This window comes from Enhydra lutris, unplaced genomic scaffold (assembly GCF_002288905.1).
Source record: "Enhydra lutris kenyoni isolate GAN:26980312 unplaced genomic scaffold, ASM228890v2 scaffoldscaffold12, whole genome shotgun sequence".
Taxonomy (NCBI): domain Eukaryota; kingdom Metazoa; phylum Chordata; class Mammalia; order Carnivora; family Mustelidae; genus Enhydra; species Enhydra lutris.
In genome coordinates this window covers 48920083-48947632 of record NW_019154096.1, presented here as the reverse complement: position 1 = coordinate 48947632, position 27550 = coordinate 48920083, and the positions used below count along the sequence as shown (strand labels likewise).

General features: G+C 35.7%; 1 protein-coding gene across 7 annotated transcripts; it reads right to left on the bottom strand.

Moving 5' to 3' along the window:
- Positions 1–561: 561 nt before the first annotated feature.
- On the bottom strand, positions 562–27550 carry LOC111145123 (zinc finger protein 518A). Of its 7 annotated transcripts, XM_022499790.1 has the most exons (8): positions 27498–27550; positions 24926–25008; positions 24223–24267; positions 23705–23809; positions 11104–11254; positions 7984–8033; positions 7294–7417; positions 562–7148 (listed from the first exon to the last, which is right to left on the bottom strand). In XM_022499790.1, the coding sequence occupies exon 8, from the start codon at positions 7022–7024 to the stop codon at positions 2549–2551; it is 4476 nt and encodes a 1491-aa protein (XP_022355498.1). In that variant the 5' UTR covers positions 7025–7148; positions 7294–7417; positions 7984–8033; positions 11104–11254; positions 23705–23809; positions 24223–24267; positions 24926–25008; positions 27498–27550; the 3' UTR covers positions 562–2548. The 7 variants fall into 7 exon arrangements, with proteins under 7 accessions (XP_022355498.1, XP_022355505.1, XP_022355501.1 ...); XM_022499797.1 differs by lacking the exons at positions 7294–7417; positions 27498–27550 and having other exon boundaries at positions 24926–25779; XM_022499793.1 differs by lacking the exons at positions 23705–23809; positions 27498–27550 and having other exon boundaries at positions 24926–25779.

The window sequence follows — 27550 nt, the reverse complement described above, 5'->3', positions numbered from 1 at the left end:
TGGCAATAAAGAGGCCCCAAGCAGGTTTGCCTTTAGAATAACCTAATGAATCAGAAAAGGTACTAACCAAAGTACCTGGGACATGAAGCTTTTAAAAATGGCTTTTAAAACCTTAAGGCAAAAAGTATGTATTAAAACATTAAATCTATTTTTACTGGTATGGCTATTCTGAAATGTATTTTTATAATGCTGCAAACTGGCAAGATTGTTGCTTCTCTCTCTTTTCATGGAAGGCAAGGAATTATAATAAATCTACTGTTAACAGCAGAGCATTTCAATTTTATTGCTGTTAGGGTACTAAAGAGCATTAGCCTCTCTATTTAACTTTCCTTAGCAGCATAACTACAATAACCTCATAATAAATGTTACCCTTCTCAAACAAAATTTCAAAATTTTGCCTATGATTTTGGGGAGAAAAACCCACACTTTATTTTACACAGTTCCCTAGCATTTAAAGAAAAAAAAAAGTCTTTGATATATAAATATTTCCCATTAGAATAAAATCCCCTTTTGATTTTAGTACAGTAAAAAAATTGTGTAAACACAAACTTAAGATAAATTTAATTGATGAAAATATTCATTACAGAAATTAACATTGCTTACCATTCTTTAAACACCATATACATTATTAATATATACTGTATATTTCCAATCAACTCCATTCTTAGGCTCAATTTAAGAAACACAATTGTAACAGGTTTTATACAAAAAATACTTCACTAGGAAAGTAGACAAACTGCACAAAAAAAAGTACATGTGTATAATGTGCATAGCAAGATAGCTTGAAGCATCTATGTATGGCTTTCTTTAAAATAAAACTTTTGGGGAAATGGGCCCATTTGGGACCTACTGTTACAGTTGACATATGTAAACTGTTTCACATCTTTTAGGCACTTGCTAACAATAGTGTTCAATCCCTGAAAAATGAATTTACCCAAAAAAAAAAAATTCTACATCTAAAATAAAAACCAAGAAAATAACATGGGTAAAGTCTTACATATTCCTTTTAACTTAAACAACCAGTTTTATTAGTGCATGCACAGAACTAAATTGAAAGAAAATAAACTTTTTATGTCAAAAATCTTCTGTGCAAAATTTACATAACTGAAAGGTACAAAAATATGTACAGGTTTAAATTCTTTCTTATATACAGAAAAGAAGCCCTGAAGTTTTCAATTAATGAAAATGTTTTAACACTTATAGTAACAATATAACAAAAATTATACAGTAATTTGTAATATAAGAACTCCATTATTCAATAATCCAACAAAACTTGATCCAAACTTACATGGTGAAGTTTCAGTCGATGATTTTGTTATTGTCCTGAAAATATCCATTTTAAAACTCTACCTGCTGGGTCTATCCCCTAGGAATCTGTCCTGAAGTTTTATGTCCTGCCACTGAGTCCACTATTAATGCTTCTTCATTTCAACTGCCAACAATCAGTAAAATAATCTGCTTTGGGTTGTCAGGGAGACCAAAAAGGTGCTGACAAAAATGGTTTGTCCCATTGTGTACATACATCTTCAGACACCTATAGTAATTAAAGAGCAAAAATCTGATTTGCTTTGCTAATCTTGCTTCAAAATACTGTTTTTGTAGAGTGATTCTTAATTTTCAAGAAAAGCCATTCCCTTGGAAGTGCTTCTATGTTCCACTTTTTAAATGGATGAAAACCAAGATAAAAATTGGCCATTTGGTTTATGGGGGACAAACAATTTAAATCAAATAAGCATAGTTCTGTGCAAGAGAATCACTGGAGATTATCATCAAATTCAGAAAAATGTTCAAGTTCTTTAATCAGACTTTAAACTGGACCAAGAGTGTTTAATTCTTTGGAGGCTGCCCATCTACTGTAATGCCTGACATAGCCATTTAGAAAAAGAAAATCACCTTGGGAAGGTATTCCAATTCCTGATTTGGGACACAGCGTAGAGAAAAGAGATTTACTTGTGAAAAACTCTGTTCAAGCATTATGTGATGTATCTGTAGTTAGTTAAATGTGCTCTCAGAGGAGCCTAATACCCTTCAAAAAGAACTATATTTAGCAGATGTAAAGTTAAGTTCTTTACTCAAACTCTTGGTGTGTCTTCAAAAACGAGGAGAAACTCCTTCAGCTCTGTAGTGAAAGAGCCTCCTCCATCTTCAGAGAAGCTACACTTAACAGATTCATAAGGCTGGTGGAAGGAGAGAGGGGATACAGCTGTCAGCCATGACCCTCTACTAAGAGTCACTATATAACTAAATTGGGAAAACTGTTTTATCAAAATTTTCTTTAGCCCTAACTTCTCAAGAACATATTTAAAAAAATTAAATCAAGGTACATCTGTGCTGCAATTAGTTTCTTGCTAAACTTATGTGTGCAGTGATAGCATTTTCAAATATCACACATGAAACTTTTTTTAGTCTCCCATGGAAATTCAGCCAACTTTCAGATGCTCAATTTTAGGTACTATATTGAAGTAGAAAACGTCTGCCTTAAGGTAATTCAACCCATGTTTTCTTCTAAGATAATTTTACTTTTCTTTTCCTTGGTAACTACAGTAAATTATTCTAACATATTCCAGTCACGAGTGGCTTCCATTAGATGTCTCTGCCCATGCCCAGCCCAAGCATCCTGATTGTCAAATACTCTACCACAAAACCAACAGTTAAATTTAGCTTTCAGAACATTTTCAGAGGTAGTCTTCACGATCTTATAATTGTTTTTGCTTGTCTTTTTGAGTGTTAATTTTAGCACAAATCTTTCTTTCACAGAACTAACAGGTTTCAATGTTTTATGTCTTTTGGAAAAATCACCATAAATTGTTTTCGAGGCATTATCACAAACTGGCTTCAGTAAAGCACTGATAGTTCTTTTCGACAATGAAACCTTAAGTACACGTCCATTAAATTTAGCAATAGTTTTCATCACACTTACTACTTCTGGTGCATCTGCATCAGGATGATTCAAAACTACAACTGGTTGGTTTCTCCTAGGACACTTCACAAGCTGTTTGGAACTAAAGGGGAAAAGCCGCAAAGTTCTGACTGAATCTCTTGAAAGCCTTGGTCTGCTAAAATCAAATGATTCACGGGCATCTTCAGGTTTAGACTTTTCTTTACACTTTCTATGTAATGTTGCTTTTTTTCTTGGAGGTTCTTCATAACTATTCCTACACTTTCGTTTACAGTTTCTGTTTCTAGATACAAAGGCAGTTTCAGAATCTTTACTTCTTGCATGAGTTTTTACTCTTGAAAAAATTTTTTTCGAAGTCTTTTTTCTATTGAAGCTTCTCTCGATTGTACAATTTGTTTTACACCTTAATACCCTGGTATCTGAATGGTCAGTGAAACATAATGGTTCCTCAGAAGATTCTGGGCATGTTGCAGTAGAAGTTATCACAATTTCATTTGCTGGCATCATATCATCTAGTAAGAAGGGTAAGGCATCTCTAGAAGATTCTGGCTCTCTCTGCTCTCCTCCTGTAGTCTGATTAGATGGTACCTTGTCTTTCTGCAATGAGGATGCAGAGGTGCTTACAGACAGATTGTTAGCAGCAGTCACATTTAAAACAGGGTTAAAAATTTTCAGCAATATTTTCTGTGGTGTTCCTTCAGGTTTCTTTGGCTGTATGTTTTGATAATATGTACTATTTTGGACTAATTTAGGCTTAAGCAGCTCAGTCTTATTTGGCATCACACACTTTAAAAAAACAGCTTGTTTGCCATCAGGCAAGAGGGTATAAAGAGGTGGTTTTGGAAAAATCTCATTCTGCTGTTTTACTGAGTCCAAGATATTCAACTTGGTGCCCTGATGCTCAGGTACTGTATTAGGCGTAGGAACAGCTTTCGCTGAAGAATTTGCTGATGTTTTGATGATGTAAGGGCCTTTTAATGGCAAAGTATTTTCTGAGCTACTTTTCACGCTCAAACAACTGCCAATGCTGGAACAAAGTGCAGGTGTCAGACAATTACTGTTTCGTTCTACCTTTAAAAAAGGTATTCTGCAAGGCTCCTTAGCTGTAGTTCCACAAGCCTGAGCACTCTCAGTTTTGACAGTGGAAACACCTTCAAGTTTCCCATTATTAAATGTTAAAATCATCCCAGGTTTCTTGTTTAAAAGAAGAGAAGCAGGTACACCCTGTGTATTAACCAATGGAAGTGGCCTTCCTGAAACAACATGTAATCCAGGCTTGTTAGCAATGTGCAATGGTACAAAAAAGCCTTTTGGAGTCTGAACAAATATAGCCTTTTTTGGTTCTGAATTCAGAAGTGGACTCTGCCTATATAAAGAACCTAAATTTTGTGTAGTGGCTCGCAGTTTATCTTTTACGAGCTGCTGTGTTATTATTGCATCTGACTGAGTCTTAAGTAATGTGCCAATACCTGAAATTCTAGGTGTCTTTTCTGAATCTCTCACATCTTGTGATATTGACAGATTTTGTTTTTCTTTTCCACTACATTTTAAATTCAGATCATTGGTAGGCACATTAATCCCTATACTACCAGATGGAATAGAGAAAATGCCTTGTACTTTGAAGTCTTTTGAAGATTCAACTATTTTGCCTTCTCCCTCAAGTTTCTGAAATGACTGGTCACAATGAAGTGGCAGGCCTTCATCTGGGGTGTTATTATTACTAGAGTCTTGTTTTACCTCAGATTTTGTTTTTAATCCATCCTGAAGTAACTGATTTACTTCAGGCGGCAAAAATTCTGATGCCTGTTGACTCTGGAGAGAGAAAACAGAGGTGATTCTAGGCATCATAGGTGACTCAACATTAGAAATGTTATCCCACTTAGATTTTTCAGTCAAGCTCTCTAAATTTTGATTTTCATTAGTGTATAAGTTCTGTCCGTCGCTGTTCTGTCCTTTTTCTAAAACACACTGTTCTTCAATTTCAGCTTGCATTTTTAAAGTTCCATCCTTAGTATTCAAAAGGCTAATAGATGCTAACATGCTATCTGGATTTGAGCTCTCTTTCCTCACTAGTGACAAAACTGATTCACTTATTGGTTGTTGAACAACTGTCTTGCTTGATGAAGGTTCTTTTTGAGGGTTTTCACACATTCCTGTTCCTGAAAACCTACGCCGTTTATTAGAATTATTTACTTTTGAGTAATTATGAAAGGGCAATGATCCTTGGTTGGAAGATTCAACAGGTAACTCAGAGTTGACATAATTAATGCAATAGTTATGCATATCCCCACTGTTATATGCATTTTGTTTGGTAGTAGAGTTGACTTTATCTGGACTTCTAATGGCAGCACCTGATATCTCAGGGTGACTCTGAGTAATATAACTTCCCCACAGGTCAATATTATCTTTTGTTTCAGCTTTTGTGGTCAAATTCACTGATGCCGAAACCAATTCTGATGCTGACAAAGAAGACACATTTTTTTCATCATCCATTGTTTGAAGCATATTACTTGTTTGAGATAGCAAAGCCATTTCTTTTTCTGATGTTACTTTCCCTGAAAGTATAGGAGATGAACATGAAAATGGGGTAGTTGCTTTCATGTAAACTGTGTCACTTAATTCAGCTGTTACTCCTGCTAAAAATCCAGCAGTGTCCAAAGTCCGGGGCTGCAAATTGGCAGTACTGTCCTTTGCAGCATCTGATTGTGAGCCTGGTGAATATAAATTCTGTTTATTGGTAGGTAACAATTTTATTACAATATGTTGTTTTCCATCCACCATCTTAAAGCCCATAAAATCAGCACTGTAGTTAGCAGGAATTGTTATTCTATTATTTTTCACCATTAACACTGTAGGTCCTTGTACAGCAGTCTTCAAGAAACCTAGAGTAGAATTTGATCCCTCTTCAACTCTATTACATTGCCCAGTGGACAGAAGAGTTGGTTTTTCTGACTCTGACTCAACAGGTTTATCATTATTCTCACAGTGTGGTCTTTCATCCTTTTCTTCACTTAAATGCTCTTGAACAAGATGGCTCTGGTCTTCAGATTTAGCCTGTGTTTTGTTCACTTTCTTGAGCACTTGAGTGTTTTTTTCTATACTTCTGTCACTTCCGTTGTTGATCTTTTTGCGTTTCCAGAACGTCTTCCTTGATGCATCTATTCTGTATCTTTTCAGTATCAGCTTAAGTCCTGCTGAAGTCTTTGCCATCCTCTTTTCATATTTGTCTTTTTCCAGTTTTTCTTTCGCATATAAGTGTTCTTTGTGCAAAGTTATAACATGTCTTACCAGGTGCTCTCTCCTAGTAGCACCATAGCTACAATATTGACAAGTGAAGGGAAATGTACCAGAATGAACATGAAGGTGCTTCTGAAGCTCTCCTTTGGTAAAACATACATGATGGCACTTACCACATTTATAATGGATTTCATTATGTCTATGAATGTGCTGAACAAATGTGCCAACATCCTGGGTGGAGAATCTGCACTTTTCACATTGAAAACTACCATTTACACAATGTGTGGATGCAAAATGCTTTGTCAAGTCTAATAAAGTATATACACTCTCATTGTTACAAATGTCACATTTTACTAAAGTGCTTCTATGTGTCCGTCTGTGTTGTTTAAATATCTGGAAGTCATTTGCTGAAAAACTGCACATTTCACAAGGATAGGAAGGTAATTCACCATGGTGCCACATTTGAAAGTGTTTCTGCAAATCATTTGGACTATATCGAGTGCTATCTCGGCATTTTAAACAGTTGAAATTGAGTATTTTTGCAGACATTTTTAAACCCTCTTCTTCAACTCTCTCAGACTTATGGAGCAACATACACTCCTCTACACAGCTTACAGTCTTTACACTGATAGATTTTCTTGCAGTCTGTGGTTGACGCTGAAATAATTTTTTGTATTTGTCAACTTCATGTTTCAAAAAGACTTCATTTGGAATATGTATCTTCGGCAAATCAATTTTCACATTTTTTAGTTCATAATGAAAACTACTTTCTGCAATTTTTGGCCTAGGTACTGATCTGATAGTATCCACTATCTCATTTTTCACATCGTAATTTTTTAAAGTAGTTTGTTTTTCATCAAAAAATAACGGTTTCTGTTCAGATGGCATGATTTTACAAAAAAACCCCAACTTCTTTTTTCTCTAAAAACTGAAGTTACTTGTAATTTAAACAGGAAACAATGCTGTGCCAAGACATCTTCAAAATACCAGAATTTTTCCCACATTAACTCACCTAAAATCAAACAAAGAATTGAATTTTCGTAAGTATCAGTAAATTTCATATTTTAAAGTTCATTTTGATACAAAATAGGAAATGCTGATCAAACACATACATAAAAGATATAAAAGACCTGTTAAGTATTTTAAGAATAGCTTACCAAGAAGTAATAGCTTGAAGTAGAAATAACACTAATCTGCAAGTCGGGAAATACAAGTTTTACTTCTGTCTCTGCTCTGTGACATCAGGCAAGCTTCAAGTTCTCTGAACCTCAGTTTTGTCATCTAAAGAAAACCACAACTGGATAAGCACCCTCAAGCTCTAGATTTTTATATTAAGTAGGTATGACAATATTTAAGCAAGATTTTAAAATATCTTAATGAGAACCATAAAAATTTAAGTTCCAATTACACATGTGTCTCCAGTTATACACATGAGCTATTAACTCTCTCACCTCCTTAGCTGACCCTCTGGCTACTACCTCGTGAGAAACTCAACAGGCTTCTTCTTCAGATTCTTTATTTCCTTAGTGCTTCAGAGATAATTTAGATCTAAGATGTTTCATTTATCTAACAACAGTGACAGAAGACATTATCTGCTCTTTCAAGTTATCATTACTAACTGGTTAAAAAAAAAAAGAAAGAAAGAAAAGGAAAAAGAAAAAGAAAAGAAAAGGAATAGCACATTTTGCTGGGATACTATTAAAGTCTACCTACTATCTTTTTGGTTCTCAACCATTTTGGCTCTTTGGCTTTTTGTCCCTAGAACTCAGGCAGAAGGCAGCAAGGAAAGCTCCTGGCATATGAGAACGCACCCATTACTACCTGCCTTCATTAATTCCAACACTTACTGGTTTGTGTTACTCTAGACAAGTCTCAATCTCTGTCTTCGTTTCTTCATCTATAAGGTGAAAAAAAAAGTTAGTACCTTCTCTATATTTCACAGGGTTATTGTAAAGATTAAATGAGAAAACATATGAACAATATTCTGTAAAGCGCTATATAAATTGTAGTTATCATTACTGTATGTGATTACCATGAAATGACACATTATCGGTTAAACTACAAAAGAATAAAAAATAGGGTAAGTAATAAGATGTGAAAATATATTGCTGAGACTGGAATCTGAGTATAAAAGTTCAGAAATATCAAAATGTGTATTAGAAGAATTACCTTTTCTTACTTTTGTGATCTTAAATATGTATGTATGAATAATAGACAAAATCAGATAAGCTAAAGAAAATAAAGTATAAATCACGCTGAGCTTCATCTGTAATGTATAGTCAAAGGTCTCAGCTTTAAATTTCAATTAATCTCGGGGCACCTGGCTGGCTCAGCTGGTAAAGCATGCAACTCTTGATCTTGGGTTTTGAGTTCTAGCCCCACGTTGGGCAGAGATTATGTAAATAAATAAAAACATGAAAAAAAATAAATTCCAATGAATCTAAGTAACTAGATACTGTTTCAGAAATCCTTTATTAAAGGAATACAATTAAAAGTTAAATTACATATTAAGAGATTCTTTTAATATCTCTAACACTCAGTAATTTTGGTTGGGTCTAAAAAACACATTCTTTGATAGTCTTTAAATACACACACACACACACACACACACATCCACACATATGCTAAACTGATAATGAATTCATTAACAGGGTACCAGTTTACTGAATATATTTTTAGTAGTGAAAAATCACAACTTCATTATTCAGTGCCATACACTGTGCTCTGACGCATACCATTTTCTCAGAGTTCCTCTGCAAAGGGTGGTACAATGCTCAGGAACTGCTCAAAATATGGAATACTTCACAAATTTGCGTGTCATTCTTTGCACAGGGCCATGTTAATCTTCTCTGTATTATTCCAATTTTAGTATATGTGCTGCCAAAGCATGCACTGGCTTTACACACTATGTCTAATTCAGTAAAATATTAAAATTTTTACTTAAAATGTTTTACTCCAATTACTTAAAGCATAATATAAATACTTTTTCTTCAGAAGTAAGGAAAACTAAATAAATGGCTAGAATAAAGTTCAGTGACAGCTGCGGCTGGACACGCCATACCAACTGAGAAGACCCCCTAGAGAGCGTCACATTCTCAACAGTGACAAGCATCATAATCACCAATGGAGACTTCACCATACCAGAATCTGAGGGTGAGGTTCAAAGAAGTGAAACTTTTAAGCATGCCTGTAACGTTCTCCACTCGCTTGAATACCCTATTGTGGTCGTTCTGGATTATCCATACTCAAGCTTTTCTACTATACACATGATCAAGAAACTATATCATGGGTTTTCTTACAAAAGGGAAATTGCTTCTTGTAGTAACATTACATGTGTTCAAAAATAAATTTCTAATGCTAGAAACAGACTGATAATATTTCTAAATATCAACTCCATTTCAAAATATCTACACAATTTAAAATTTTTCTTGTAAGAAAACACCAAAGTCTAACAACCAGTGTTAAAAAAGGATTTTAAATAACTCGATCAACTAACACTTACTAATAAATGAATGCCTACTATGAATGTGAGGCATTTTGATGGGTGCTGTGGAAAGATTAAAAAACATGGTCCCCACCCTATTGCAGCTTACAATGTGAAGGAAGAGAGGCAGGACATACACATTAATATACTGCTTATTCAGAGATGACCATTCAGCAACCTCACCCTTCCAGGACATGAAGAACAGAAAACAATTAAGTAGAACACATGGCAGCCAAAACAGAGGTCACAAAGTTCACCCATTAAAGTGCATGTTCTTGGGACGCCTGGGTGGCTCAGTGGATTAAAGCCTCTGCCTTCGGCTCAGGTCATGATCCCAGGGTTCTGGGATCGAGCCCTGCATTGGCTCTCTGCTTAGCAGGGAGCCTGCTTCCTCCTCTCTCTCTCTCTGCCTGCCTCTCTGCCTACTTGTGATCTCTGTCAAATAAACAAATAAAATCTATAAAAAAAAAATAAAATAATAAATAAAGTGCATGTCCTTTACACACAGGCAAAACAATGTTAATAAAAGGGATCTTATCAAGTAATCCACTTAGCTTTTACTTAAGCTTGGTAATGCAAAATAATTAATATTGAACATCAGTATTTTTTACATTGAATGAATGGCATGTACAATAATACAGTATTAGGGGAGCTTGTGTATTATAGGTAGTTTGGAGTTTGTTATTCACCCTCAAATTTTAAATTTGGAGAATCTATTTTTGTCTTCAACTATATTCAACCTGCACTTATGTGGAAGCAATCAATAATGACATCTGGCAGCAAATCATACTAGGGTTGCCACCTATGGGCAAAAATATTTGTGTGTCATGAATTTCTCAGATAATATAAAAAAAGGAAAGAGGAATTTTACTCTAATTTTAATCTTTCAAGCTACTAGCTAATGTTCTTTTCACTATAGTTCAATCTTTACCCTCACCAACAAGGATTACTGATTTTAAATCTCCATTTAAACTACTGCCCTCTCTCTATATTTTTACCCCCTAAGTATTAACCAACATCTCCTCAAGCCTTGAAAAAATACTACTTGTAGTAACAGTAATACTACAAGTATGCCGTATTAATAGTAATACTACAAGTACGCCGTATTAACAGTAATACTACAAGTACGCCTAGCCTTTTCAAGCAAACCTGGAGAACTGCCTGCATCAAGATGGCAACTTAAGCCATCTGGTTTCCATCTTCTTCCAACTGCCCAATGAAACACAAACTAAAAAATGACGTCCTACAAAATGACTAGAAATTAGAAAAACATTCCATACACACACTGCAAGGTGTTTGGTAAGAAACAGTCCAGAGAGAAAAGAGTGAAAACAAATGCAAACCTACTGCCAAGCACCACTTTTAAAGAGGAATTTGACCAAGGGACATTTATTTAATAAGCATTTAAAATAAGCATCTCTAATGCCCTTCCTTAGTAAGAAAGTAAAGGACATAAATCTGCCCACTCCCTCCCTGAACATACCTTGAGATTCTAGAAAGTGAGGACTTGAGTGGAAGATCATGTGGTACCCTCTGAGGAGATAGAAAGCTTGGGCTGAGGTATGGGAAGGAAGAGAATGAATCCAGAGTTCTGAGCTGGGTCCAGGGGCTGAGTTGGGACTCGTTAGCACCAGCTGTTGGGAAAAATATAAAGAGGAAATTATTTCTGAACAAAGATAAATCTTCCTATATTCATACCTATCTTCTGTTTAACAGTTCTGTCCTTTGTCCACATTAAGTAAATTATCTCTAAGTTGTCAGGGAAAAAGTACATTAACTCCCCCATCCCTTTAACTAAAAAACTGAAAAAATCTTGGCTCATTCTTTAAGAATTCATCTCAACTACCAAGGCCATCAAAAGTTAAGCTAGCAGAAACATCACTAGGGGCAGCAGCTCAACAAAGAGAAAATAACCTGAACAGAGAAAACCTTCCCATTCCCCCATCCAACAATGAAAAACAGTAACTACACAAAAGTTTCTACTACCGGAAAAAGGAGGAAGCTTAGGGGATAAAAATAAAGTACTAGTTGGCAATTTCAGTAAGACCTGAGATAATATACTAAAAAAAAAAGAAAACTAAGAACATACTGCCATGAAAGAGAGAACAAAGTAGATGGGAGAGAAATAATGATTTTGAAAACAAGAAAAAAGTAACATTTGAGTTTTGGGTTTTTTTTAAAAGACCCGAATTTTCAAAATCGAAGGACCCTCAAATGCCAGGCAAGATTATTAGTTAGAAAAGAACATAAGACTCAATGTTTACAATTTATCCTCATCAAATTTTTGAGTTTAAAAAAAATGAAATACTACAAAAAAAAAAAAAAAGTGTAGCGAAGTAGAGTTACCTAAAAGGGTATTTTTCAACAGCAATGCCAACTTTAATCAGAAATCAATATTAATCAGATATTTTCGGGACGCCTGTGTGGCTCAGTCGGTTAAGCATCTGCCTTCAGCTCAGGCCGTGATCCCAGGATCCTGGGATGGAGTCCCACATCAGGCTCCTTGCTCAGCGGAGAGTCTGCTTCTCCCTCTCTCTCTGCCTGCCATTCTCCCCTGCTTGTGCTCTCTCTGACAATTAAATAAATAAAATCTTAAAAAAAAAAATCAGACATTTTACTCAGAGTGACATTTATAGAGTTCTGAGGAAAACAGAATAACCCAAGAATCCATTCTCTACACAGGAAAATTCAAATGTAAAGGAAAAACACAATTTTAAATGTATAAAGATTTAGAGACTATACTACATATGTACTCTTCTGGAATAAAGTTTCAAGTAAATACTTTAGCAAAATCAAATTTCAATCAGAGAAGAAGAACTTAAAAAAGGAAAAATGTGTTATAGAAGAAATATCTCTCAACAATAAAATCTATGAAATAGAAATAAAAGTAAATATTTTGTTAATAAAGTTAAGAAATGCAGAAAAGACTGGAATAAGAGAACACTTATGACACAACAAATATGTAAGAGGTCCTTAAAAAAAATTAACGATAGGAAATAGGAGACATGAAAATAGCAACAAATTTCTAGATGCTGGAAAGCAGATAAATTAGTAAATGACCCTACAAACACAAGAAAACTTAATCCCAGACAGACTGGGTAATGCTAAGAACTAACCTATTTTAGTTCTGAATCTTCGAAAGGCTTAGGAACTGGCAAGTACCAAGTAACTACGAAAAAGAGATGAGAAAACTAAAACAAAGAGAAATTTAGAGAAGGCTGCTTGAGTTCTGGTTTGATGCTAAGATTCCCTTCCCCACTCCATAAGAAAGGTTACTGCTATTTCCCCACCAAAGCAGATGCCTGCAGGTTTATTCTCTACAGAAAGTACACAGACTCTCTTAAACAGGGGATACCAGACACAGCTGAGAGTGGGTGCCATACCAAAGCCAGAGGATTAAATGACCATATATGGATGAGACACAAACCCCACCCAAGCCCACTATTCCCCCTTCTACACTGGCCCCTAGACTAACATAGTGCTACTAAAAATATGGTCCGCTGATGGTCCATGAAACATTCCTCACCAGTTCACAACATATGTACAGAAACTGAGAGTTAAGCATTTAAAAACTACTATAGCAACTTTACAGAGTTAAGTTTCTATCTGTTGAATCAAACAATAAAAATGTGGACTTGTATTTTATATGCCTTCATTTTTAAAATTTCATTTTCTGAAATACACAAAATAAAAATCTGTACACAACCAGGAAGAAAGTATATAACTTCCAATTTACTTCTAGAAATGTATCCTAAAGGTAATAAGCAGGTTCAATGAAGCATTGCTTACAGAAGTCACAAAATCAAAAATAACAAAATGTCCACCAATAAATAATAATATTTTCGTTCAGTGGAATATTATTCAATTTAAAAAACAATATTATAAACCTATATTTATTAATTGGAAGATACTCAAGATGCACTTAATAAAAAAAGTAAACAGTAGACATATTAGGAGTTAATCTGTTCAAATATTGATAAGTGTATAGAGAATAGATGAATAAGGAACAAACACACGGGCCCATACAAACTCATAGTAAAAAGTCAAGAGTAGGGACACCTAGGTGGCTCAGTTGGTTAAGCAACTGCCTTCAGCTTAGGTCATGATCCTGGAGCCCTGGGATCGAGACCTACATCGGGCTCCCTGCTCAGCGGGGAGTCTGCTTCTCCCTCTGACCCTCCCCCTTCTCATGCTCTCTCAATTTCTCTTTCAAGTAAATAAAATCTTAAAAAAAAAAAAAAGGAGTCAGGAGTACACATTTAAGTGTTTATCATGATTACTGGTCATCCTTAGGTGTTTCTTAAAGTGCTGTCCTTGGATCACTACAGCCTCCACACTGGCAAACTTATCACAGCACAAGCAAACAGCTTACATTTGGATGTGATGAAAATGAGCTCCTGCCTCTAGACTATACTGTTATGAAACTTTATCAAAAAATGGCATGAGGCCATGAAAATTCTGAAATTCTCAAGCAGAGCAAGTGAATTCTGTGGTAAACCAACTGAGTTTTTTCTGAACAAACTGATGTAAATCAGTAAAACTGATGCTAGCAAAAAGTTGAGGAATGTTGACACTAAAGGTGGAAATCAAAACAAAATAGGTATCAGTCAACATTGTACATGGTACCCAGTACATTAGTACTGCATCAGTACACAGATACCCAATCACACCCATGCAGAGAGGACTGTACAACAGCCATAAAGTTACTGGCAAACATTATACTCAGAGAATAAAAAATTATGCTATGTTACTCATAGTATATAAATTCATGCTATTGAGAGGTCATTTTTTTTTTTTTTAAACAGTTAATCTGTGAGCCTTGAGGATACCTTAAAAAGTAAGTAAAGGAAGCCGGCACCACCAGAGTAAGTTATGAATGCAGTGTTCTTACACAAATATAAAGCTGTATTTTATATAGAAAACAAATGGTATTCAACTAATATGTTTCCTGATCTTAGTACATCATTAAAAGAAAAAAATTTAAATAAAAAGAAATTAAAACTTCTTTTAAAAGATAAATAGCAAAAACTATAACACTGATCTAAATTTGACAATTATTTTTCTATCAGGTGTCCCCTGCTTTATGAAAGTTTGCTTTTCAAAAGTTTGCATTATACCACTTCACTTACAAACCTACAGTAGTATGTTTTTTGCTAACCAAAAGAAATCCAAAGAGGGTTTCTGTTTTTACAAAAAAACAAACAAACAAACAAAAAAACCCCTAAAAACAAACAAAAAAACCAAAATCAGCGTTTAGCCTTTGTTTTGCAGCAATCTGTTACAGAGGCAGCATGCAGCCCAAGCAGTGAGAATGGCACCGCCAAGCTCCTTCCCCAGGAACTACAGGTCAGTCTGTCAGCATCAGGAGGCCAGAGCTTTGAACTGTGTCTGTGGGCATCTGTGCCTTATCTCAATTATTCTGGCCTCCCAGCAAGATGTGCCTCCTAACGTATCAGAAAAGCCTAAGACTAAGGTTATTTTGGGGGTCTGAGAATACTCAAAAAATTTCCACATGAATTAGTGCTAACTGCTTCTTTGCTTTATACCATTTCAACTTATAAAAGGTTTCCTAAGAATGCTCTATTTTCAGATAGTGGGGGAAATCTTCATAGTATACAAAGAAATGAACAGCAAGGATAATGCTGAACTATTTTTACATCAGCTAAGTATATTACTCTTCAATAAAGTTCTGGTTTTCATCTGACAAAACTTTATTCAGAATTTTCTTTTTTGATGCCATCTTTAATAGTTTTAATACTGACATTATATAGAATATATAAAATGAACTGGAGTAATTTCCACCATTTCATCTCTGGAATAGTTCACTAAACATGAGAACTGCCTACTCCTTAAAATTACACAACTGTACCAAAATACCATATAGGCCTGATACCTCTTTGGATTTTAGTCCTTACAAAACTTTGAAAGGTCTTCCATGATTTCTGGGCTCTTGGGGGTTTCTACTGCTTCAATTATTTTTCTCAATTCATATTTTCCCTGAAAATAACCAATTTCCTTCACATTGTCTAAGTATACTTCCTTAAACCTCACTTTTAACAACCTATTGTACAGACATAAAAGCACAACATATGTAACAGTATCACTTAAACATCCATGCGTAGGAGAATGATTAGTAAATTATGGAACATTTACCCACCTGAAAACATTAAAAACAAAAAGGTTTATGTATTAAATTGACTTAGATTTCGTTGTGAATTTTTGTTTTGTTTTGTTTTGTTTTGAAATAAGGAAGTTACAGATGAAAACGTAATAATACATTTTTCTATTAGGAGGAAAGATCCTCATTTTCATGTCAGGAGCAAAGATACTATAGGGCTATGTTTGTATAGGCATAGACAAATCTACAGAAAGTTACCTCTCAATCTACTGGCAACAAGTTAAATTTCTTAGGGAATGACAGCATAGCAAAGCAAAAGACAAACGTACCCAAACAGCAGGGGGAGAATCATCAACTCTCCTAAGTACTCTGAGTGAAACCAAGAGGACAATGTTATTACCGCCAAGTCTTTACTGAGGCTTGTGTCTACTCTTGCCCTTGAATTCTAAGAAATCTTATATCCTTAAAATAATTCCTCCTTTTACAGCTTACGGTGACTTAAACTACTTTAAGCTGGTTCTATTACTTGTAACCAGACTCTTAAGACATTAAGTTGATAGATCAATGTTGACTGCCTTTAATTCACAAAAAGGTAGGTTTCGTGAGATCGTTTAAAGAGTAGTAGACTTAAACTTGCACAAAAGGAGCAAAGGCTACCTAGAGCAGAAAAAAAGAGTAATATTGGAAGAAAAGCACTTTTCTCCCATGGCACTGTGGGATCTAGATGACAGAGAAAATGTATAATGGTGAGGTTAAGTGAGAACAGACTACAGAGGACAGATTTGAACTTGAAATCAAAGGTAACCAGGAGCCATGGTGAGTTCATGAGCAGAGAGAAGTTATAAAAGCAGTATTTTAGAAATATTATTAGAATGGTACTAGAAAGCAAGATATATTGGAAACAGTAAAAATAGAAGTCAGAAAATTTAGAGGACTAACTGACAAATCCAAATAAAAAGCGAGGAACCAGAGAACTGGCAATGTTAACATAGGTTAGGAATCACAGAAATTTTAAAAAGATGATTCCCGAAGTGAAATGCCAAGGATAAGAAACAACTGAATAGAGTACAGTAAATCAAAAAGCACCATTCCTAGAGTTTCATTTGCTTTCTACAACAGATTACAAAGCAAAGACATTCTATAGTATTTAGCTTTACTGAAATGATATAAAAAGAATCTATATGCTTTTTATTAAATTCTTGTTGCTTAAGCATTAAAGAACTAAAAAAACTCTGATTTTAGCTTCCCCTCATTTGTAACTCAGCATGTAGCTCTGTAACCTAACGTCACATCACACAGACCGAAGGACTAACATAATTAGCCATTATTTTGTATAACAATTTCATTCCTTGAGTCATCGAATTCTTTTCTACAGAGATAACTGAATTCAAAACACTCATATGAATATATAACTAGAAATAAAACAAAAGAAGCATGCAGCAAGAAGAGCTTACTGAAAAAAACCTAAGGTTCTGCCTAAAAGGGATCTAAAGAAAATTATTAAAAAAACCTAAAACTTCGTTTAAAAGCAGAACCTTATAGTGCCTTCAAAATAATAATCTTTTCATGACGTGAAACACATTCAGGACTTACTTTTTTTGGTAGCTGCTGTAAGTTTTTAAAAAGTTTACCTCTAGGGGTAATATTTATCATATTTTAAATAAGTGAAAGAATACATTTTGTAGAATTAATAGATATAATAAAAGGCAGCTCTCTCCAAATCATGGCCTAATAAGCAACTTAAACACAGAAAAGAGAAATGATGAGCTAAATATGCTAATGTAATTAAGGACAGATACAGAGAGATTCAAAATGCTAGGATACATGTGAGCCATGTACCACTCAAGTAGGTTGGTAACACTGGTTGGTATACAATTATGAAGGAGTCCCAAATCAAAGGTCCCAAATCAAAAGTTAAAATATAGAAGCAGTTCCTGGTTCAGGTTAATCTTCTTTCTTATTACTGACACAATGACTACATATATAATGTACAGTGCCCAATATCTAAAGACGCTTTCCACTCCCCTACACATACACCTTTATTCACTTTTTTATCCTATTTCCCTATTTCCTTTCACCAGGCTTGTCATCCCCTTCTATCTTCTCAATACTGGTTGAACTTCCTTTCTAAATCTATCTCCTACAGGGACATGAAACCTTCAATACACACAAATCTCTCCCTTCTCTGAATATCCATTTAAAGTACAACCATTGCTCACCATTTCATTATGCTGCTTTATAGTCACATCATTTCATTTTTAAGTTTTACCTCCCAAGCTAATTCATAATCTTCTTAAAGACAAGTTCAATTTTATATTTTTCATTTATCCCTCACAAAAACCAAGACGATTGGTACACAGGGTCCTAACACACTCTTGACGCATTTATTCTTTTACTTGCAACCAAAATATCTGACTTCCTGTGACTTTAGATTAAATTACTTTACAGCAAATGCTACAGATCATGTAAACTTTTTTGCTGTAATGGAATTTGACTTCACACACACACATGCACACACTCTATCAGCCCTTCAGAAATCACATTTTCAATATGTGGAAACTGGGAGAAAAATCAGAAGTAATCCACCCAAAGTAAAATAGAAACCACTCAATTTAGTATGGGAAGGAGAAAGATTATTTCATCTCTTGTGCTTTTCTTCTTCTGTCATTTTGCTGTGGCAATGATGTAGATCAGGCAGATTTTACTTAAAATTTTGGAACACCTGGTGGGGGGAATCGAAAAATTTATGGGTATCTGACTGGGACAACACGCATCAACATGATTCCCATTTACCCTCAGCTTCCCACAATAATACAAACTATTCAATTTTTCTCTGGCCCCCAAAATCACCTGTCTCTATGACAGAAGCAAATTCTACTTCTCAGGCTTCCCCAACTTAGTTATATAGCACCACAATCCATCCAGTTACTCATCTCAGAAATCAAGGAATCATCCTGCATCCTCTTTCCCCTACTCCCAACTCTAATCCGTAAGCAAGACCTGTCAATTCCATCCCCAAAAAACATCTTGAATTCTTCTTCTCTCCATCTCTACTGTCATCATCTCAGTCCACTGTCATCTGTAACTTGGATTAAAATAACCTTTTAACTGGCATTCACGCTTCCCTCTTGTCCACCACCTTCCTCTGAATCCTTTCCCCACACAGGAGCAAACGTGATCTTAATATAAAATAGATCACTATGCTCCCTGCTTTAAAATCTGCAGTGGCTTCCCAAAGCACTTAAAATAAACTTTAATCTCTGCCAAGGCTTACAAGGAGCAGTGACATCTGGTACTGTACCTCCTTCTTAAACTTCACCTCACACCACTCTCATCATCTGTAACTATAACTCCAGCAAGCTATCACAGATAGTTTCTCAGTTCCTCAAATACTCTTCCTATCTCGGGCCTTTGCACCTGCTATTCCCTGCTTCTATTCTTCAAATGGCTAGATCTTTCTCATCTTTTAGGTCTCAGCTCAAATATCATCACCTCAAGAAAGGCCTTCCCCAACCTATAAAGCATCACTTCTCAAACAGAAACAATTATTCCCTATCTAAACCTCTTGTATTTCTTTTTTTAACACTTTGGGAATATTTTATGTATTTGCCAATTTATTTTCTGTCTCCACCACTGGAATAAAAGCTGTATAAGCACAAGGAACACATCTGTCATGTTTTTTGCTGTATCACCAGCATCTGGCATAGTGTTGGCCATGTAGCTAGCACCAAATCTGTGCCAGTCTCTGTTCAAAACACTGAAAATACAGCAGTGAATAAAACAGACAAAAATCCCTCACCTCATGGACATAACACTCTGCTAGTTATTTAGGTGATAAAGTAAGTAAATTATTTAATATATTCAAACATCCCAAGTGCTACAGAGAAAAATAAAGCAGAGAAAAACAGGCAGAACTAGAGAGTTGCAATAAATGTGAAGTCAGGTAGCCCTCATTTGAAAAAGTCTTATTTGAGCCAAGATCCTAAGAAGCGGAGGCAGAAAGTGTTCCCGAGAAAAGAAATAGTAAGTGCTAACACTGAGTGTAGAGTGTGCCTAACATGTTCAGAGACTAGAAAGAATGTCAGTATGACTGAAACAGAAAACACTAGAGGGAAAGCAGTAGGAGATGAAGTCAAAGAAGTAATGGAACTGGAACAAGGCCTGAGGGACACCAAAAGGACTCTGGTTTTACTATAAATGAGATGGAAAGCTACTGGAGCACTTGGGGTAGAGAAATAACATAAGCTGAATGATTTTTTAGAGATCACTTTGGCTGCAATGTTAAGAACAGAGTATCTGGGAAGGAGGTAAGAGTGAAAGCCAGAAGACCAGTTTGGAGATAATTATACTACAACTGTCAGGAGAGAGATGATAGAGACATGAGACAATGGTGGAGACTTTGGTGGAGACAATGAGGTATGGTTAGATGGTGGATATGCTGTGACGACCTAGCCAAAAGATATGCTGACAGACTAAATCTGGTCTGTGAAGAGAGAGAGTATGTTAAGGATTAACTCTTAAAGTCCTAACATCAGCAACCGGAAGAAATGAATTGCTATTTATTAATATAGAAAGACTATGTGGAAACACTAAGTATAAAAAGTATATCAAGAGTTCAGTTTTAGCCATATAGAATTTGAGAGATCTAGTTGATACTCAAGTGGAAATGTGGATGTGTAGCTGAACAGAGAATACACAGACCTTGGGGTAAAATAAAATTTTTGTGGAGTCACTGGTGTGTATATATTTATGTATTCAGAACTGAATAAAATCACCAAGGAATAAGTACACACACAGAGAAGTCCAAGGGCTAAGCCTCAAGATACTACAACATTCAGAGTAAAAAGAGAAGAAAAAACCAACTAGTAAGAATGAAAGGAATGACCAGTGAGTAAGTTAGGAGAGTGGTATCCTGAAAGCAAAGTAAAGAGTTTCCCGGATCAGAGATTGATCAACTCTGTCAAGCAAGATCAGGAGTGAGAACGGACTACTGGATTTAATGTCAAGACCACTGGTGACACTGACTAGCACCGTAGAAGGGCTGACTAGCACAGATTTAAGAGGAAATGGGAAGAAAGGAAGTGGAGATGAATACAGACAACTCTTAAGGCGTTTTAGTATAAAAAACCAAGAGAAGAACTGCAGTAGTGTTATTTTCTTGTTTTGTTTGTTTTTTAAAACTGGAAGAAATTACCCTGAAAAACTGATGATGAAAGAGAAAAAACAGAGAAGCAGTAGCAATGTCCTTCGCAGGATGAGAAGGCGTGGGATCTACTGAACAAGTGGAAGAGGTGAACTTAGAAAATAATAAAATAATTGATCTACAGTTACTATAGAGGAGGATAATAGGAAAATGTGAGCATGAGAAGCTGTTGAATGAAATGCCTCATTAAGTCTATGATAGGTGGTCCACAGCCAACAGCCTGTGGGCCAAATGTAGCCTGCTGCCTTTTTTTGTAAATTAAGTTTCATTAGAACATAGCCACATTCATTCATTTACATATTGCCTATGGCTGCTATCATGTTACAATAGCAGCTGATAGGCCCAAAGAAACCACCCTGCCCACAAAACCTAAAATATATACTATTTGGCCATTTACAGCAGAAGTTTACCAAACCTGGTAAACAGGAATGTTCCAAATGTTAATTCTTTTGAATTGAGGATAAGCTAACTGGTTATTGAATAAAGAAGGTTAAGTAGACAACAGCATTTAATGGAAGAATTAACCTACATATCATTCCTAGTATCTGGAGCTCAAAACAAGTATTATTATGAGTAATCAAACATTAATTTCATTCTTTATCTCTCTCAGAATGTTTTTATATCTACTGCAACATTAGTTTTGAACTGGCTGTATCTCTACAGGAAGGATATGGTTTTGACAGTCACTATGAGATCTCTCAAAAAAAGGGGAAAAATAAGAAGAAAAAAACTAATTATATATATATGTATATAACATATAAAACAGAACATTGTAGGTCAATGACTGTTTTTTTAAAAATTTCAAGGCAGAGGAATATAACAAGATCTTTTCCACAAGTAAATTTCCATCACTCGATTACACTTATTTTATATCTTAGCATCACAAAAGTGGCATCACACTTAAAAGAAATATAAACATTTTATTCAAAGAAATCCCCACCTTATCAGAAAATAAAATGTCTGGCTTTCCAAATGCCTCACACATGAATTTACCTATAATACTCAACCTTGTATCTCACTACCTCTCACTCCCCCAAAATACAAATTGTTAGTCAAACCAACCTCCGCCCCATCTTGATCAGCCCTCAGTCATTTTCAACTCCATCCTTTCCCCAATTATTCTGTGCCTAACAAAACTTGAATCATAAGTTAAAACCCATTTGCTGTGATACCTCCTTCAAGAAACCTGCCAGTCCCTCACTAATTTCTTTTCTACCAGAACTCAGACTTAAAATCCATACCATACAATCACGCATTCATTTCTCTGCTGTTTGTATTATTTCATATATGTTAATCTGGGTTCCTTAACTAAACTATAAGCACTCAGAAGGCAAAGAATTCCTTTTATTCTTTCATATTACTAAAATGCTGGCACAGCACTGATTATTCTGAACACATACTTATTGATCAGTGTAACCTAAAACTATAAAAACGTGCTACATTAAAGGAAGTCCATCATCCACTTAGCTAGCAGGTAAAATGCTTAGCTATCCAGATAGTTGCACATACTTGCACATCGTAGACACTCAACAAATGTTTGTAGGTTGAATGAAGGACTGAATATATACATGAATGATGAGCAATGGGCATCTTTCATAAGGTGGAAGAAAAGGGGAAATTGTGGATGGATGTGATCAATGTGAAGCTACAGATCCTAAATTGATAAGGGCCAAATATCCATTAGAACATTTTCTGCTGCAATCCAATTCAAACTATTTTATATACAAAATTTTGGCACATAGGACTGGGAAGGACACCATAGTAACTGACAGGATCAAAAGAAAACCATAGATCCTCTTAACCATGGTCCCTAGAACTGAAACTGGCATGCTATCGCCACCTGTCCCCCATTTCCATATGGCTTCACTTTTTCCTACTACAGATGGGGTCCTCATACATGTGGAAAAGAGTGTCACTAACACCCTACCCCATTGGTAACTTTAGAGAAAAGGGAGGATCTTTCTCCTAGGATTCATACATAAATTTCAAAGAAGTGTTCTTGATTATCAAGATTCTGCTTGATTAACAGGCCATCACTGTTTCAATAGGGATGACTAGGTTTGGGTTATAAGACTATATGATTGGCCTACTAACCACTCATCATAGGGGAGAGATGGCTCCCCAAACGAAGAGATACTGAGTTGATAAAATTAATATACAGCTGACCCTTGAACAAGACAGCTTTGAACCACGCAGGTCCACTTGCACACAGATTTTTTGATACAGTATAGTACTATAAATATATTTTTCTCTTCCTTATGATTTTAATAACATTTGCTCTTCTCTAGACTACTTTACCATCATTTGTTATTAAGAATACAGTATCTAATATATATAACAACATATGTTAATCAAATATTCACGCTATCAGTAAGTCTTCCAGTCAACAGAGGGCTTACAGTAATTAAGTTTTAAAGGAGTCAAAAGAATACATGCAGATTTTCAACTGTGTAGGGGGTCAGTTTCCCTAATCCCTGTGTTGTTCAAGGTCAACAAATACATATTTCTTTTTCTACCAGCTATAACCTTTAAACAACTCAATTTTAATCAGGAATCAGTGATGATTTTACCACACCGTGAAATTATTTGACTTTCCATGAAACCAATATTTTTTAGCTATCACCATTTCTTGAAATGAGACCCATGTGAAACCTACTTAATTATCCTAAGTGTCAAGTCATGCAACTTCATTCTGATATTCTGATATCTGTTCCATGCAGTCAAACCAATAGTGATTTTAAAATTTAGTCAGACTTTGCTCACAATTTTTAAGATGGAATAATCCAAATCATTTTGGTCAGTCATCATAGAGCAGCCTCTTGTTTACTTCATTACTTGAAGTTTTCATTCTTCATCATATTACTTTTTCTGAGAATTTTGGATCAAACACAGTAAAGAAAATCCTTAGCACTCAGCATTTACTTTATTCAGGAACAACACAGTACCCATGTGAACCTAACTCAGTAAGAGGGCAAACAAATGTTATGTAGGAACCAATTAACATATATAAATGAACACAGGTAAGTACCCAGTATCTAAACTTTGCCACTCTTACTCACTGTACTTAGTTGTTAGACATTAACTTCTAATAAAATAAAACATTCCTGCCTTTGTGAAAAATGACCCTGAAAACAAAGCCATCTACTAGAAAAACTCATGGCAAAACATGGTTATGATTACTGAAGTAATAATTTAAGTTGGTTTAGTCTACTTCAGCTATTTCAGTAGTTATATAAATAATCTTATTTCTGATTTAAGGTTATATTTATGGGTACACTTACTGTATTTGGTGAGAGGAATTATATGATACTGTGGTATCCCAGTACCTATCCAAAACAAACAGTAAGAGACACTTGTGTTTCAAGGGTAGATAAACCATGTTTTTGTACAAGGGTACAATATTTTCCACTGAGTATGCAAAGCTTTCCTTATAATACCATGGATTTGATGGCAGATTTTTTTTCCTTCTTTTTGTTCACACCAGGATATTCAAAAGATTGTCTTCAGGAAACCAGTCATAACTCCACAGTGATTCTCAAGTACCTTTTCTGACTCATAATGTAGATGCCATTAATCATAATATAAATATATTTCAGCTTTTCTTTAGGTGCATTACTTTGCACTTATTAGAGTAAAACACAAACACTCTTCTGGTCATTTATACCACTTCAAAACATCTTCCTACCATATGTAACTCCATCGTTCATTACCCAGAAGACTTTAATGCTGTCTTTATATTTAGAAGAATATAGTTAAAATTATCATTACATCAATAATGGAGTATTAAATAATATACTACAAAACCAAAAAGACCTTTTTTGCTTACATTAAAAGAAAACCTGTAAGTATTTTATGTAGGCCAAAAATAAAACTATAAGAAACTTATGTATACATAAGTATTTTACTTTATTTTGTCCAATATCAAAACATATTAACTTACTGCTTAATAGACTACATGCTGTAATACTTCAATCTTTACCATACCTCCTTCTTCAAGGAACAAAAGGCACGCAATTTAATGCTTGGACAAAGCCACAATCAGGAACAGTGATCAAAAGAGACGATATCTGGAAATGAAGACCAAGATTTTAAAACTGACTGCAAAACCTGTTAGTAAAATGTTTTTATACTCTTGATTCAATTATGCTTCATATTATGTGTTTAAATTTAAGAGGAAAAAGAAAACCTTCTCCACTTCTGGCCCATAACCCATCATTGCTACTCCATGATAACACGTCATATATTTATAAAAATCACAAAACTCAAAGTTTAGAAGGGAAGTTAGGCTCAATCTAGTTCACTTTCTTTGTTTATTTCAAGATCAGGAAAATGAATCTTGCCAAAAATCACAAACCTAGAACAATCTAGATCTGATTCCAAGCCAGATATTCTACTACCACTACCACCATACTACCTCTTTATACTCACTTGTGCTTTCTAACATCCCATGAAAATTGCTTACCACGTAAAGCCAACACCCCCATACAGAACTAAAACATTCATAGTATACACCTGGAATCAGATAATAAAAATTTCAACTTCACCACAATTCTTTCCTTCTCCTTATAGTGCTTTATCACAAAACTTTTGGTAGAGTCCCTAAAGGAAACTGAGCAAGACTCAAAACTTTCATCATCCCCACCCCCCCCAAAAAAAGTTGTATTAAGTGATCTAAAGCAGACAATGCTTCCATAAGAACAATTCCAAACAGAAAAGTAAACAATAAAAGTACATTAAAGGACATGTTTAAAGTACATTCTGAAGTCAAATTGTATATTTATGCTAAAATATATCTTCTGGAATGCTTCAAGATACAAAAACTTGGGACCACATATACTGATAAGAAAGAAGAGAATAGGATTTCAAGTGTGATAATAATTTCTAAAAAAAAACTCAACCATTTAAAAGCTCATACATTATTGATGCACAGATAGGTATTCATTGTGGTTGTATATTCCTTTACCCTTCCATAAAAACAGATATAACATTTTGAACTGACATTCATTCTTACTTTCACTGCAACAATAAGGAATAATCTGGATGTGCAAAACAGGTCAGATACCTGCATTTTTTCCCTCCCTCCCCTTTTGTTAACAATTTTCTACACTCGGGGCTCATCTTATTAATAAGAATTTTAACAAAAATGAACGTGGTCTACTATGCTTACCATCCTCATGAAATGCTAATGGCCTGAAAAATGTTAACCCAATGCAATGTCTTCCTTTATAAGTATCAGAAATATACGGTTTTGCTAAAAGATAATAAATTCATTTCTATAGATTTGCAGCTAAAACTTTGCAAAATGTCAGGTTATTTCACTCCCTCAACTTAAATGGTTTCTATCTGTTCAACCTGAGAATACTAACTTTAAGGTACACTCAAATCAGATCCCTGGCTGCATAAAAAAAAACAAAAAAACAGTAAACTAAGCCTAACACACAGTCACTCAAGTTAATGAAATTCCTATCCTGATGTACAGTTTAGTGTCTTTTTCACCATTGCTATAACCAAAGTTCAGCATTCTTACGAATTCCTTAAATATTGACTTATTTTATTTTTCTGGTGTTTTTTAGACTTTTGATATCCAAACACACCCAACGAATGTTTTGGCTAAAATAGCTCACATATACTAAACGCCCCCCCGAATTAAGCAAAACTGAACCTAAACTTTTGTATTCTATACCTTAAAGCTACCCTGTTTTGTTGGTCTACTTAAAAGAGTTACAACATTTTACCTTATATACATTCACCCTATATATTTTCCATTACCATATCCATCTAGAAAGAGACTGTCTACTTGACAATGAGGACACCATGTTAAGAACAGACTCAAAATGGACCCTACAAGTGAGAAAGCCAGTTACAAAGAAATCCATCGGCCACTGGGTGTGGTTGGGGTCTGCAAGAAGGGCGCCTTTGGCCAACTCTGTGGAGGAGGGAGCGCGCGCCAGAGAGCTGAGCGTAGATGCAAGAAAAGACCTCCAATGACCAGAGACTGGACCCACAATGGGGACGCCGTCGAGTCGGACTGCCGTGGGCCTGCGAATCTACGGCTCGAGGGGTGCGGTCGCAGCAGTACCCATGCTGTCTCCACCAGCCCCGGAATGCGCCGAGTGGGTGCTTCGAGCGCCGCGCGCCCCGCTCCGTCCCAACACCGCGCCCGATCCGCCCCTTCCTCCGGGGTTCGGCTCCCCTCGGGCGCGCGGAGGCACACGGTCTCCGCGCTCCCGCTCCAGCTCCTAGGCTGTGGGAGAAGCAAAGTTCAAAAAGCCCGAGCGTAGTGCAAACCCAGCTAAGAAGAGGAAGGTTAGCTCTAGCAGCCTGCAGGAGCGCTGAGTAAAAGAGGCGACTTCTCTAGAAAAACTTTGCGGCAAGTTAGGCGGAAGCGCTGAATAGCCGGGACTATTTAGCAGGCGCTTCCTATCACAAGAGGCGGAACCCTGAGCCAGTTCAGGGGCCCCTGACACCCCCACAAACTCGCATTTTGCCCCTTGGCTGGCCATCTAGAAGTCCCGGCATCCTAACAAGTCTGGACTGCCCCGCTCATAGGGAATACCTGTCGTGGTCCCCATTGCCTGCGAGTCCCTGATGGCGGCCATTACGCTTCCA

Coding starts and splice junctions, on each gene's coding strand:
- LOC111145123 (XM_022499790.1), bottom strand. CDS start 7,024: ATGCCATCTGAACAGAAACCGTTATTTTTTGATGAAAAACAAACTACT.